Source organism: Pristiophorus japonicus, chromosome 21 (assembly GCF_044704955.1).
Source record: "Pristiophorus japonicus isolate sPriJap1 chromosome 21, sPriJap1.hap1, whole genome shotgun sequence".
Lineage (NCBI taxonomy): Eukaryota > Metazoa > Chordata > Chondrichthyes > Pristiophoridae > Pristiophorus > Pristiophorus japonicus.
Window position 1 is genome coordinate 82,033,275 of NC_091997.1, and position 16,064 is coordinate 82,049,338.

Consider the following 16,064-nt stretch of genomic DNA (forward strand, 5'->3'; position numbering starts at 1 on the left):
CATGGGCTCCCAAGAATCAGTGGGGGAAAGGAGTTGGTATGACCCTACATGGGCACCCCAGAATCAGTGGGGGAAAGGAGTTGGTATGACCCAGCATGGGCACCCCAGAATCAGTGGGGGAAAGGAGTTGGTATGACCCAACATGGGCTCCCCAGAATCAGTGGGGGAGCGGAGTTGGTACAGCCCAACATGGGCTCCAAAGAATCAGTGGAGGAGCGGAGTTGGTACGGCCCAACATGGGCTACCAAGGCCACTTTATTACCTACATATATGTCCCAAACTCAATTAAGCCATCAGAGAATGGCAGCGACAAGACAATTCTGTAAGGAGGGGGTCCATCTATCAATCTATCTAAAACAATTATACAGCTGCACAAATTCCTGTCAACCTTTTCCCATTGTAAATTCCCATGTTCCTCATTTATAACGGGAATTTCCCATGTTAACTTGTGATGCTGAAACGACACACAATAAGAATATGAGGCGGCTCAAGGCCGTCCTGATACACCTCCCAATGGGCAGGAGTTACGAGTGGCAGGAGACCTTGCAGTGTATTTGCTTCATGGGTTCTTTGCTTAACAATTCACAGCCACACATTTGCTGTAAAGAACTAGCTGGTTTATTAGCAAAGGTTTAACAATCAAACTGAACATGACCAGTTCACCCATCAGGCTCACAACTGCAGACCTCATCGTGGATCCCCTGAACCCAACTGGCTGGGGTTTTATTGAGTCTTGTGAACATCACGTGACTGGCTAAGCCACTCACAATTCAACAGCTCTACAACTATTTTAAATAGAACTTTAAATCAAAGTGCCCCCTTTTAGTAAGGGCACTAGAACATACAAATTTCCAAATAAAACTTTAAAGAAAACTTAGTTCTAATTAGAATTTGATTGCCGGGGGTGATGATGCACTCCAGTCCCTCCGGAAGGTCGCGAGCGAACCGGTGGACACCGCGTGCTCCATCTCCAGGGACATCCTGGCCCGGATGTAGCCGTGGAAGAGAGGCAGGCAGTCGGGCTGAAAGACCCCCTTGACTGCCCGCTGCCTGGGCCGGTTAATGGCCACCTTGGCCGTGCCCAGGAGCAGTCCTACGAGGAGGCCCTCGGACCTGTCCGCTCCCCTCCGCACTGGGTGCCCAAAGATGAGGAGTGTGGGACTGAAATCCAACCAGAATTTGAGGAGCAGCCCCTTCAAATATTGGAAGAGGGGCTGCAACCTCGCACATTCAACATAGATATGGAACATGTACTCCTCCAGACCGCAGAAATTACAGGCGGCCTGGGAGTCTGTGAACCGACTTAAAAACCGATTGCATGGGACTGTTCCATGGAAAACCCTCCAGACCAAGTCTCCAATAAATAGGGGGAGGACTCCCACGTAGAATGCACACCATTGGGGACCCCCGCCTCCTCCGGACGGCAAGATGGTGCGCCATGGCGTGCAACAGCTCTACAAACCTCTGAGCATACTCCACACAGGTGCATACATGACACCCCCTGTTCATCCTTCCCGGATATGTACACCCACGCATTTCTGGGCAAAATTATCCTGTAAAACCTGTGGGCACAATTCCATGGATCTCTTCACTGACTCATTCAAATGTTTCTATTGGTGCGGTATTAAGGTATTGCAAACCATGTCTATCCAGCAGTTTATAACAGCATCGCCTTAGGAAAGCAAAATACACTCAATTCGCTGAAATACAGAACGGAATAAATCGGACCCTATTAAGGCCTTGGTCAAGATCAACTTTCCAATAAGTAATCCCTGATCATTAGCGCCTCCATTAGATCTCAGACTCACCGCGACAATCCTCTTCATCGCCTCCAACTTCAACGAGTCCTTATTACTGTCCAGCATCTCCTTCAGGTCATCGTGTCTGGGAAAAGTGGAAACCACGTTAGTCTCTGGATGCTCTCGAGGGTTTAAAATCAGCCTTCAAATCCCGCCCCTTTGAGCATCCCTGACTATAATCCACCACGGCCTTCGCAATACTTCGGGTTTTGACCCCACATAAACTAGAGGTGATCCAAACTCGCACCAAGTCCCGCTCACCCATCACCCCTGTGCTCGCTGACCTACATCGGCTCCCGGTTAAGCAACGGCTCGATTTCAAAAATCTCACCCTTGTTTTCAAATCTCTCCATGGCCTCGCCCCTCCCGATCTCTGTAATCTCCTCCAGCCCCACAAACCACCCTCCCCCGCCCCTCCCATCGCACTCCCCCCCCCCCACCAAGATATCTGCGCTCCTTTAATTCTGCCCTCCTGAGCATCCCTGATTATAATCGCTCAACCATTGGTGGCTGTGCCTGGGCCCCAAGCTCTGGAACTCCCTGCTTAAACCTCTCCGCCTCTCTACCTCTCTTTCCTCCTTCAAGACGCCCCTTAAAACCTACCTCTTTGACCAAGCTTTTGGTCATCTGCCGTAATTTCTTCTTGTGTGATACAACGATAATGGAGTAGTTGACCAATCACGGCAATCAATCTCTATTGATCAGTTTACAGCAGGCCCAGAAACGAGGTGAGGAAAGCCCCAAGGGTGGAGAGCTTTGGGAACCACAGGAACCATCGCACCAGTTCCTCCCCTTGCTTCACTCACCGCACATCATGTCCCAAATTACTCAGATACAGCCCGAAGTGTTCGCCCTTGGACTGTTACATTCTTCTCCATCTGACCTCTACACAATGAATGTCATGTAATTCTCCATCCCCGAGCTCCACTCCCCTCTTGAGTAATCTTGGCGGAGAACCAAGGTCACAACTGTTAACGGAACTACCAGAGTAAAGGGCAGAGGACTATGAGGACAAAGTCTCCCAATCCTTGGGCTTCCTCATAGGGCTCTTTACTAATCACTTTCAAACCCAAAGCAATGAAACTTTTGCTGGATGATCCAAAATCTGCAACTGCCGTGTTGTCTAAACCTCTATAAATTTCCCCCACCCCTGTAAATTCGTCCTACCCCAATGGTAGGCTCCAGTAACCGAGTCTTTAACTACAGAGCCTCTGATTAGCCTCCAATTATTTCCCAAGCACCCTGCACGGACCTCCTCTGTCTGCTTCAGCTGGAAAATAATTTTGAGACATGTTATTCCCCCCGTGTCTGATTGGAGATGGTTTTCTCTATTGAACCCCTCTCCCTGAGGAACCCCCTGAAGGGGATCATAGCTGTTTCCCTATCTGACCATCAATAACGTGACCCCCTGGGAGGGCGGAGCGGACCTATTCCTGAGTAATTGCACGACAATGTAGCCAATCACGGTTAGCGAGGCTGGGTTACAGCGCAGCCTAAACATTTCAGCCGCAGGTACCAACATCCCTCACAATGTCTGCCATCGTAAATCGGAGAGATGCTTTGTGTGCTTATAACATTAGCTGAGGTCTGGTTGTCAGTGTGTGTGTGAGGGGGAGTTGGATAGGGTACAGTGTGTGTGTGAGGGGTGGGGAGTTGGATGGGGTACTGTGTAAGGGGGTGGGGAGTTGGATGGGGTACAGTGTGTGTGAGGGGGTGGGGAGTTGGATGGGGTACAGTGTGTGTTGTGTATCTGTAAAGCATGCATTACCATGTTCCGCCATCAGGGAGTGCATCCCCTGAAGTCCCAAGTGATCCCAGCATCCCTTGGGAGCACTGTATACAAGCCGGCCCCGAAGGCCTGTTCCTCACTCTGGAGTGTCTTAATAAAGACTGAGGTCACTGTTACTTTAACCTCCCTGTGTGCAGTCTCATCTGTGTTAGGAACACAATAACTGGCGACAAGTATACAAATCCAATGCAAGATGCAGCATACTGTGGGCATCCTGGAGAAGTTCTCGGAGGGTGAGGACTGGGAAGCCTATGTCGAACGGCTAGATCAGTACTTTGTAGCCAACGAGCTGGACGGAGAAGGAAGTGCTGCAAAAAGGAGAGCGGTCCTCCTCATGGTCTGCGGGGCACCGACCTACAGCCTCATGAAGAATCTTCTGGCTCCGGTGAAACCCACAGATGAGTCATATGAGGAGCTGTGCACGCTGATTCGGGAGCACCTTAACCGGAGGGAGAGCGTGCTGATGGCGAGGTATCGGTTCTACACGTGCCAGCGATCTGAAGGTCAGGAAGTGGCGAGCTACATCGCTGAGCTAAGGCGACTTGCAGGACAATGTGAGTTTGATACCTGGAGTAAATGCTCAAACCTTTTTGTACTGGGCATTGGCCACGAGACCAGCCTACGAAAATTTTTGACTGTAGAGACACCAACCATCAGTAAGGCCATTGCAAAGCACAGGCGTTTATGTCCACCGGTGATAACACCAAACAAATCTCTCAGCACACAAGTGCCAGCAATGTTCATAAATTAACTGGAACTATGTTTGCGAGCAGAAATGTACAGGGCAGAAACCATGAGTCTGCGGGAAGGGAGGACCTTAAGACAATCACTATCACTAGTGGAGTAGTGCTGGACAGGCTAATGGATCTCAAGGTAGACCAGTCGCCTGGTCCTGATGAAATGCATCCCAGGGTATTAAAAAAGATGGTGGAAGTTATAGCAGATGCATTCGTTATAATCTACCAAAATTCTCTGGACTCTAGGGAGGTACCATCGGATTGGAAAGCAGCCAATGAAACGCCTCTGTTTAAAAAAGGGGGCAGACAAAAGGCAGGTAACTATAGGCAGGTTAGTTTAGCATCTGTAGTGGGGAAAATGCTTGAAGCTATCATTAAGGAAGAAATAGCGGGACATCTAGATAGGAAGAGTGCAATCAAGCCAACGCAACATGGATTCATGAAGGAGAAATCATGTTTAACTAATTTACTGGAATTCTTTGAGGATATAACGAGCATGGTGGATAGAGGTGTACCGATGGATGTGGTGTATTTAGATTTCCAAAAGGCATTCGATAAGGTGCCACACAAAAGGTTACTGCAGAAGATAAAGGTACGCGGAGTCAGAGGAAATGTATTAGCATGGATAGAGAATTGGCTGGCTAAATGGGTCCTTTTCGGGTTGGAAATCGGTGGTTAGTGGTGTGCCACAGGGATCGGTGCTGGGACCACAACTGTTTACAATATACATAGGATGACCTGGAAGAGGGGACAGAGTGTAGTGTAACAAAATTTGCAGATGACTCAAAGATTAGTGGGAAAGCGGGTTGTGTAGACGACACAGAGAGGCTGCAAAGAGATTTAGATAGGTTAAGCGAATGGGCTAAGGTTTGGCAGGTGGAATACAATGTCGGAAAATGTGAGGTCATCTACCTTGGAAAAAAAACAGTAAAAGGGAATATTATTTGAATGGGGAGAAATTACAACATGCTGCGGTGCAGAGGGACCTGGGGGTCCTTGTGCATGAATCCCAAAAAGTTAGTTTGCAGGTGCAGCAGGTAATCAGGAAGGCGAATGGAATGTTGGCCTTCATTGCGAGAGGGATGGAGTACAAAAGCAGGGAGGTCCTGCTGCAACTGTATAGGATATTGGTGAGGCCGCACCTGGAGTACTGCGTGCAGTTTTGGTCACCTTACTTAAGGAAGGATATACTAGCTTTGGAGGGGGTACAGAGATGATTCACTAGGCTAATTCCGGAGGTGAGGGGGTTACCTTATGATGATAGATTGAGTAGACTGGGTCTTTACTCATTGGAGTTCAGAAGGATGAGGGGGTGATCTTATAGAAACATTTAAAATAATGAAAGGGATAGACAAGATAGAGGCAGAGAGGTTGTTTCCACTGGTCGGGGAGACTAGAACTAAGGGGCATAGCCTCAAAATATGGGGGAGACAATTTAAAACCAAGTTGAGAAGGAATTTCTTCTCCCAGAGGGTTGTGAATCTGTGGAATTCTCTGCCAAGGGAAGCAGTTGAGGCTAGCTCATTGAATGTATTCAAATCACAGATCGATAGATTTTTAACCAATAAGGGAATTAAGGGTTATGGGGAGCGGGCGGGTAAGTGGAGCTGAGTCCACGACCAGATCAGCCATGATCTTGTTGAGTGGCGGAGCAGGCTCGAGGGGCTAGATGGCCTACTCCTGTTCCTAATTCTTATGTTCTTATGTTCTTATGTTCTAACTGCCAGCAAGCCTCAGGTGACCCAAATGACTCAGAGTCCGCAACAAAGGATGAATGCAAGGCAATTCACACCATGTTGCGGTTGTGGAGGCTTCCATTCAGCCTATTCATGCCGCTTCAAAAGGTATTTTTGCAAGAGCTGTGGAACAATGGGGCACCTCCAACAAGCTTGTAGACGAGCTGCAAGCTCTGCAAAACCTGCTAACCACCACGTGGCAGAGGAAGATCGGTCCATGGTGAATCAAAGCAATTTCGAGCCTCAGAGGAGGCAGGTGCTGAAGAACACGGGGTGCACACATTTTCAATGAAATGTCCACCTATAATGCTAAATGTAAAATTGAATGGCTTACCCGTAGCCATGGAACTGGACACTGGCGCTAGCCAATCCATCATGAGTAAAAAGACATTTGAGAGACTGTGGTGCAACAAGGCAATCAGACCAGCCCTGAGCCCCATCCACACGAAACTGAGAACGTACACCAAAGAGCTTATCACTGTCCTGGGCAGCGTCATGGTCAAGGTCACCTACGAGGGCATGGTGCATGAACTGCCACTCTGGATTGTCCCGGGCAATGGCCCCACACTGCTTGGAAGGAGCTGGCTCGGCAAAATCTGCTGGAACTGGGATGACATCCGAGCGCTATCACATGTCGATGAGGCCTCATGTACCCAGGCTCTTAACAAATTTCCTTCCCTTTTTGAGCCAGACATTGGAAACTTTTCCGGGGCGAAGGTGCGGATCCACTTGGTCCCAGAGGCATGACCCATTCACTACAAGGCGCGAGTGGTACCTCACATGATGAGGGAGAGAGTGGAAATTGAGCTGGACAGACTGCAATGCAAGGGCATCATCTCCCCAGTGGAATTCAGCAAGTGGGCCAGCCCGATTGTTCCAGTACTCAAAAGTGATGGCACGGTCAGGATTTGCGGCGATTATAAAGTAACTATTAACATTTCTCGCTACAGGACCAATACCCACTACCTAAGGCAGACGACCTATTTGCGATGCTGGCAGGAGGCAAGACGTTCACCAAGCTCGACCTGACTTCGGCCTACATGATGCAGGAGCTGGAGGAGTCTTCGTAGGGCCTCACCTGCATCAACACGCACAAGGGACTGTTCATCTACAACAGATGCCCATTTAGAATTCGGTCGGCTGCAGCAATCTTCCAGAGAAACATGGAGAGTATACTCAAGTCGGTACCACGCACGGTGGTTTTTCAGGACGACATATTGGTCACGGGTCAGGACACCGTCGAGCACCTACAAAACCTGGAGGAGGTCCTCCAGCGACTGGATCGCGTAGGGCTGCGGCTGAAGAGGTCGAAATGCATCTTCATGGCAACAGAAGTGGAGTTTTTGGGGAGAAAAATCGCGGCGGATAGCATTCAGCCCACAGACATCAAGACTGAGGCTATCAGGAACGCGCCCAGGCCACAGAACGTCACGGAGCTGCGGTCGTTCCTGGGACTCCTCAACTATTTTGGTAACTTCCTACCGGGGTTAAGCACCCTTTTAGAGCCCCTACATGTGTTATTGCGTAAAGGTGAGAACTGGGTATGGGAAAAAAACAAGTAATTGCTTTTGAGAAAGCCAGAAACATTTTATGCTCCAACAAGCTGCTTGTATTGTATAACCCGTATAAAAGACTTGTGCTAGCATGTGATGCGTCGTCGTACGGAGTCGGGTGTGTATTACAACAAGCTAACGTTGCGGGGAAGTTGTAACCTGTCACCTATGCCTCCAGGAGCTTGTCTAAGGCCGAGAGGGCCTACAGCATGATTGAGAAAGAGGCATTAGCGTGTGTGTTTGGGGTAAAGAAAATGCATCAGTACCTGTTTGGCCTCAAATTTGAGCTGGAAACCGATCACAAGCCCCTCATATCCCTGTTTGTTGAAAACAAGGGGATAAATACTAATGCCTCAGCCCGCATACAAAGGTGGGCACTCGCGCTATCAGCGTATAACTATACCATCCGCCACAGGCCAGGCACCGAGAACTGTGCGGATGCTCTCAGTCGTCTACCATTGCCCACCATGGAGGTGGAAATGGCGCAGCCTGCAAACTTGTTGATGGTGGCGCAGCCCGCAGACTTATTGATGGTCATGGAAGCGTTTGATTAGTCACCTGTCATGGCCCGCCAGATTAAGACTTGGACCAGCCAAGATCCTCTGCTGTCCCTAGTAAAAAACTGTGTAATGCATGGGAGCTGGGCCAGCATCCCCGTTGAAATGCAAGAGCTAATCAAGCCGTTCCAGCGGCGAAAGGACGAGCTGTCCATTCAGACTGCCTGTTGTGGGGTAACCGCATAGTGCTACCCAAAAGGGCAGGGAGACGTTCATCTCAGATCTCCACAGTGCACACCCGGGTATAGTAATGATAAAAGTGATAGCTAGATCCCATGTGTGGTGGCCCGGCATCAACTCTGTGTACGGCAATGCAGCGTGTGTGCTCAGTTGAGAAACGCGCCCAGAGAGGCACCACTAAGTTTGTGGTCCTGGCCCACCAGACCATGGTCGAGGATCCATGTCGACTATGAGGGCCCGTTTCTCGGTAAAATGTTCCTGGTCGTGGTGGATGCTTTTTCAAAATGGATTGAATGTGAAATAATGTCGGGAAGCACCGCCACCGCCACCATTGAAAGCCCGAGGGCCATGTCTGTCACCCACGGCCTGCCTGACATACTGATCAGTGACAACGGGCCATGTTTCACCAGTGCCGAATTAAAAAAATTCATGACCCACAATGGAATCAAACATGTCACCTCGGCCCCATTTAAACCACCCTCCAATGGGCAGGCAGAGTGGGCAGTACAAACAATCAAACAGAGCCTTAAACGAGTCACAGAAGGCTCACTCCAAACCCGCCTGTCCCGAGTACTGCTCAGCTACCGCACGAGACCCCACTCGCTCACAGGGGTGCCCCCGGCTGAGCTACTCATGAAAAGGACACATAAAATCAGACTCTCGCTGGTTTACCCCAACCTGCATGATCAGGTAGAGAGCAGGCGGCAGCAACAAAATGTAAACGATGGTCGTGCCACTGTGTCACGGGAAATTGATCTGAATGACCCTGTGTATGTGCTAAACTATGGACATGGTCGCAAGTGGATCGCGGGCACGGTGATAGCTAAAGAAGGGAGTAGGGTGTTTGTAGTCAAACTAGACAATGGACAAATTTGCAGAAAGCATCTGGACCAAATGAGGCTGCGGTTCACAGACTGCCCTGAACAACCCACAGCAGACACCACCTTTTTCGAGCCCATAGCACACACCCAAAGGATCAACGACACCACGCCGGACCAGGAAATCGAACCCATCACGCCCAATAGCCCAGCAAGGCCAGGCTCACCCAGCAGCCCTGCAGGGCCAACAACACGCCAGCCCAGCGAGGGCACAGCCAACACACCAGAACAGACATTTGTACCAAGGCGGTCCACCAGGGTAAGAAAGGCTCCCGACCGCCTCACCTAGTAAATAGTTTTCACTTTGACTTTGAGGGGGAGTGATGTTGTGTATCTGTAAAGCATGCATTCCCGTGTTCTGCCACCAGGGAGCTCATCCCCTGAAGTCCGAAGGGATCCCAGCTTCTCTTGGGAGCACTGTATATAAGCCGGTCCCTAAGGCCTGTTCCTCACTCTGGAGTGTCTTAATAAAGACTGAGGTCACTGTTATTTTAACCTCCCTGTGTGCAGTCTCATCTGTCTTAGGAACGCAATTGTGTGTGTGTGAGGGGGTGGGGTACAATATTTCTATGCTTTGTCAGTCAGGGCTGCCATACAGAAGCCAAGTATTTGCCCACAAACCGGTTTCCCTAGACTGCCTCGGTAACCACAGTGACACAGTGTGGTACAGGTATGTATTGGCTTGGGCCAGTTGGGTTAGCTGGGGATCAGTGCATGGCCAAGCCAGGGAGTGGCTGAGGAACAATTGGCTGGAAAATTAAATAAATGAGACTGCCGTTAGACTAACGGATATAGTATCTCCAGTACTGGTGGCTCCTAAACTCACTTCACTCTTTAATAGACTCCCATCACCATCTCTGCCAACCCACGTATATCAGCCCAGTGATTCATGCCTTTACCAGACACACACTCCACATCAAATGTGTAAGGACAAAAACTCCAATTTGTTACAGAATCATGGAAATTTACAGCGTGGAAAGAAGCCATTTCGGCCCATCGTGTACGTGCCGGCCGACAAAGAGCTATCCAGCCTAATCCCACTTTCCAGCTCTTGCTCCCTTGCCCTGCAGGATACGGCACTTCAAGTGCACATCCAAGTACTTTTTAAATGTGGTGCGAGTTTCTGCCTCTATCACCCTTTCAGGCCGCGAGTTCCAGACCCCCACCACCCTCTGGGTGAAGAAATTTCCCCTCAAACCCCCTCTAACCGTCCTACCAATTACTTTCAAAATTGCCCTCGAGAAGGTGGTGGTGAGCCGCCTTCTTGAACCACTGCAGTCCGTGCGGTGAAGGTGCTCCCACAGTGCTGTTAGGGAGGGAGTTCCAGGATTTTGACCCAGCGACGATGAAGGAACGGCCAAAATATTTCCAAGTCAGGATGGTGTGTGACTTGGATATAATCACCCCTCAACCAACACTAATAAAAAATAGATTATCTGGTCATTATCTCTTTGTTGTTTTGTGGGAGCTTGCTGTGCGCATATTGGCTGCCACGTTTCCTATGTTGCAACAATGACGACACTCCAAAAGTAACTTCATTGGCTGTAAAGAGACATACGAGATTGCTCTTCATAAATTCAAGTTCTTTCTCGTTTTCTCCTGAATTCCTTATTGGATTTATTCATATATGGATGGATGTTTAAATGAGTTAAATCATAAATACCCAATCCACGGAATCCCCGGACAGGAGCAGTGTGACTGTGAACCTGTGAATGTCTGGTCAAGGTTGGAAAATTACTGTTATGAAATGAACTGTAAAATTGTATCAAATTCCTTACATATACTTTCCTTCCCCCAAGTTTAAGATATCTGTAAACTTCCAGAAGAAATTATTTTGGGCTTGAAAATCAAACTTTCAAAATGCACCAAATAAACAACAACAACTTGTATTTATATAGCGCCTTTAATGTAGTGAAACGTCCCAAGGCGCTTCACAGCGATGTTAGGAGATAAACAAAACTGACACCGGAGCGGTTAGGGCAGGTGACCAAAAGCTTGGTTGAAGAGGTAGGTTTTAAGGAGCATTTTGAAGGAGGAAAGAGAGGCGGAGAGGTTTACGGAGGAAGTTCCAGAGCTTGGGGCCCAGGCAAAGGAAGGCACGGCCACCAAAGGTTGAGTGATTATAATCAGGGATGCACAAGAGGCCAGAATTAGAGGAGCGCAGACATCTCGGGAGTGGGGGGGGCGAGGGGGGGGGGAGGGGCGGTTGTGGTACTGGAGGAGATTACAGAGATAGGGAGGGGCGAGGCCATGGAGGGATTTGAAAACAAGGATGAGAATTTTGAAATTGAGGCGTTGCTTAACCGGGAGCCAATGTAGGTCAGCGAGCACAGGGAGTGATGGGTGAGTGAGACTTAGTGTGAGTTAGGACATGGGTCAGTCGCGTTTTGGTTCACCTATAGTTTACGCGGGGTAGAATGTGGGAGGCCAGCCAGGAGTGCTTTGGAGTAGTCAAGTCGAGAGGTAACAAAGGCATGGATGAGGGCTTCAGCAGTGAGGCAGGGGAGGAGACGGGCGATGCTACGGAGGTGGAAATAGGCGGTTTTAGTTGTGCTGCGGATATGTGGCCAGAAGCTCAAATATGACACCAAGGTTGCGAACAGTCTGGTTCAGCCTCAGACAGGAGTTGGGGAGAGGGACGGAGTCAGTGGCGAGGGAACGCAGTTCCAGAGCTTGGGGCCCAGGCAACAGAAGGCACGGCCATTAATGGTCACCACAGCTCAGTGACTTGCTGCACTGCAGTCATTCTGACTGTTACATTCTAACTGGCCACGTCCAAGAGGGGGCCCCCTCGGGCATTGAGACCGGCAGCAGTGGCACAACGCCCTCTCCGCCCTGCAAACACTCATCAAAAGGCAGAGCGCAGTCGCTTATCTGCAAAGCTGTGATCAATCGCACCTCTGTGGGCACAGAGATGACGAGGGCCTCCAGTCAGAGGGAGCATTATAAAAAAAGGTAAAGCAACAGCGTGAAAGCTAAGTCACACTGCAGTATTCATGATACTGAACGCTCAACATGAATAATGGATCTGAAACCCACGGGAAAAAAAATCCTGCAGGCGCAGTAACAGGCTCCCCCAGCACTGTAACTTATCTTCCGTTGAGTTGGGAGTGGCTTAGCCAGTCACGTCACAAGACTCAATAAAACCCCAGCCAGTTGGGTTCGGGGGGGGGTTCCACGATGAGGCAGGTGGTTGTGAGCCTGGTGGATGAACTGGCAACGTGTCGTGTGATTGTTAAACCGTTTGCTAATAAACCGACGACAGGCGCAGCGTCGCGAATCGGCGGAGTTCCGGAATCGTCCGGAATCCGTAAAATGTTCCGGAATCGGACCCGACCACCCTGCCGACCTCGGGGCCTACTTGCCGGCCTGCCTGAACACCTCCTCAGCGGGGCCCACCTGACAACATCCTGGGCTGGGGCCGGACGGCCCGAACAGCTCTTCAGCAGGAATCCCACCCCCCACCCCTCCACACCCCGTTTCTGACGTTCCGAAATCCAGAAATACCCGAACCTGGGCTCGGGTGTTTCCGGATTCGTGACGTCAGAAAACAAATCGAAAATCTGCAAAAGGCCGGAATCTGGAACGGCCTCGGTCCCAAGGGTTCCGGGTTTTAGGTGCTGCACCTGTAGTTCTTCATAGCGATCTTCAAGGTTCATTGCTATGAATCCTTAAGCAATGAACCCATGAAGCAAACACATTGCACTTGGGTGAACGGGACTTGGTGCGAGTTAGGACACGGGCAGCCGAGCGTTGGATGAGCGCAGGTTTATGGAAGGGGGTAAAGTGGCCAGGAAGGCGATGGAATAGTCGAGTCTGGAGGTACCAAAGCCATGGATGAGGGAGGGTTTCAGCAGCGGATGAGCTGAGGCAGGGTAATGTCACAGAGGTTACACCACATCCCCTATCCTCACCAGCCTGCAGTGGCTCCTGGTCCCCCACGCATCAAATTGAAAATCTGTGCGCTCATTTACAGCCTCAGCTCAGTTCACCAATGCTCTCCATTCCTGCTCGATGGCCTCCGGTGCATCCCCTCCTCACTCCTGCTCCACTGTTGGTGGCTGGCTGAGCCTTCGCCTGTCCTGGGCCTCCGCTCTCCCAGAGCCTCACTTCCCTGCTACCTCCCTCTCTTCAAAGCACCCTTACAACCCGCAGCAACAACTTGCATTTATATAGCGCCTTTAACGTAGTACTTCACAAGAGTATTACAAGATAAAAATTTTACACCGAGCCGCATAAGTAGAGATTAGCGCAGGTGACGAGTTAGGTTTTAAGGAGCGTCTTGAAGGAGGAGAGAGGTAGAGAGGCGGAGAGGTTTAGAGAGAGAGTTCCAGAGCTTGGGGTCCAGGCAACAGAAGGCACGGCCACCGATGGTGGAGCGATTATAATCAGGGGTGCTCAGAAGGGCAGAATTAGAGGAGTGCAGACATCTCGGTGGGGGGGGAGGAAGGTTGTGGAGCTGGAGGAGATTACAGAGATAGGGAATGTAAAGAAATAGTGCTTTTGGTCGTTTCTCTGAAGTCCCCTTACTACACGGTGCTCATTTCCCCTCGGTGAAGCATGCTGGGACAGTTTCCATATTAAAGATGTGGGAAAAATTGCCAAGTGTTGTCCTCATTCAAACCGGGTGCAGCCAACCAATCACAGCAGCAAACAAGCCATTGGGTCTGACTGCGAGCCAATCACAGCTTGGGATGATGATCCCATGATTTTTGCCTCATGGGAGCACCACTGGCCAATCCAAACACAGCATTCGCATCAAGTAACATCATGTGACGGAAAAGCAACAAATGCATTCAATTACAGAAGGCGATGTAACCTTGGACTGTTTATGCCTATGTGTGTGTGTAGTGATTGGTTAAGTGGTTGTCGTAAGCTCAAAAGCTCAGTTTGTGCAGTGAATACAACAGGGGCCGAAATTGGCCTGTTGTGCGCCTCCCATTAGCGGCTCCAGGGGGCGCTAACGGGGCGTGAAAGTGTTTTCGCCGAGGGGGTGGAGGCAGGGGGCGCTGCCGGCTCACGTGAAATTGGGGCGGGAGTGGGGGGGGAGGAGCGAATCCAGTAGCGTAGCGCCCTGGTCCGCCATGCCTCAGCCGATGACATCATCAGCGTGCGCGACAACCCGCTTTTCACCCCAGCAAGGTTGCCGGGGGCGATGTCAGCGCCAGCCCCGCTGGGTCGCGAGCCGGGCCGCCCTCCGCTCACGGGGTGTATGTTACAGGGGAGGCGTGCCGAGCCGTGCGCCGCCATTTTGTTTTTTATCCAACTCACCGGTCGGACCGTTGTCTGCTGATTTTCTGCGGGGGTCCGGGCCACGATGGTACAGCCCAGTGCTCCGTTTGGGCCACGGCAACCCCCCCCTCCCATCCCTGGCGGCCCACTGGAGACCCAACAAGGGCCCTGCAGTGCTCGCAGCGCGCCTTGCCCTTTAATGGAAGGGAACGGCCCGTGGAATGTAACGCAGTTTCACGGCCAACAGGTTTGATTTTATCACTTACTTCATAAAAAGGTGGTGCGAAAGTAGGAACGAAATGCTGGTGTGTCCCAGGTACTGGTCAGAAGGTGCCCAATTTAACTGCTCAACCCGTTTAGTCCATCGCACTCCCACACATTCCTGCACAACTACCAACATTTGGACCCAAATTCCCCTCAGATTATGTTGACCGACTGACCCTCGAACAGGATCACGAGATAGCTAGAGACAAGGAGCCCATTCCCTCTTCCATCCAGAACATAATCCTACATCTTCTCACCACAGCATCCAACTACTTAGATCACCTACATCCTAACTCATACCGAGTCCCACTCACCAATCACCCCCTGTGCTCGCTGACCTACACTGGCTCCGGTTAAGCAACGCCTCGATTTCAAAATTTTCATCCTTGTTTTCAAATCCCTCCATGGCCTCGCCCCTCCCTATCTCTGTAATCTCCTCCATCCCCCTGCCCCCAACCCCCTCCCAAGAGATGTCTGCTCTCCTATAATTAACTCCATGGCCTCGTCCCTCCCTACCTCTAAGCTTTTTCAGCCTTACAACCCCACAAGGTGTCTACGCTCCTCAAATTCTGCCCTCTTGAACATCCCTCATTATAACTGCTCACAGGCTGGTAATGTTGTTGAGTTGGGAGTGGCTTAGCCAGTCACGTGATGTTCACAAGACTCAATAAAACCCCAGCCAGTTGGGTTCGGGGGATCCACGATGCGGCAGTTGGTTAAGCCTGGTGGATGAACTGGTAATGTGTAGTGGGATTGTTAAATCTTTGTTAATAAACCAACTAATTCTTAATAGCAATGTGTTGCTATGAATTCCTAAGCAAAGAACCCATGAAGCAAATACATTACAGTACCAGAAATGAGGGATTGTGTAGAGAGATTGGAGAAGCTGGGGTTGTTCTCCTTAGATCAGAGGAGGTTATGGGGAGATTTAATCGAGATGTTCAAAACCATGAAGAGTTCTGAGAGAGCAAATAAGTGTTTCCAGTGGCAGAAGAGTCGATAACCAGAGAACACAGATTTAAGGTCATTGCCAAAAGAACCAGAGGCCATGAGGCAAAATGTATTTTACGCAGCGAGCCGTGATCTGGAATGCACCGCCTGAAATGGTGGAAGCAGATTCAATAACAACTTTCAAAAGGAAATTGGATAAATACTTAAAGTGGAAACAGTTACAGGGCTACGGGGAAAGGAGAGGGGAGTGGGACTAATTGTACGGGGAAAGGAGAGGGGAGTGGGACTAATTGTACGGGGAAAGGAGAGAGAAGTGGGACTAATGGTACGGGGAAAGGAGAGGGGAGTGGGACTAATTGTACGGGGAAAGGAGAGGGGAGTGGGACTA

General features: G+C 50.2%; 1 protein-coding gene across 3 annotated transcripts in view; it reads right to left on the reverse strand.

Moving 5' to 3' along the window:
• LOC139234143 (AP-3 complex subunit beta-2) overlaps positions 1-16,064 on the reverse strand; it is a 176,448-nt gene that overhangs the window by 97,814 nt on the left and 62,570 nt on the right. For all 3 annotated transcript variants that reach the window (XM_070865124.1, XM_070865125.1, XM_070865123.1), the window contains exon 2: positions 1,809-1,884. In XM_070865124.1, coding sequence (XP_070721225.1) covers positions 1,809-1,884 — 76 coding nt within the window. The remainder of the gene's footprint in view (positions 1-1,808; positions 1,885-16,064) is intronic.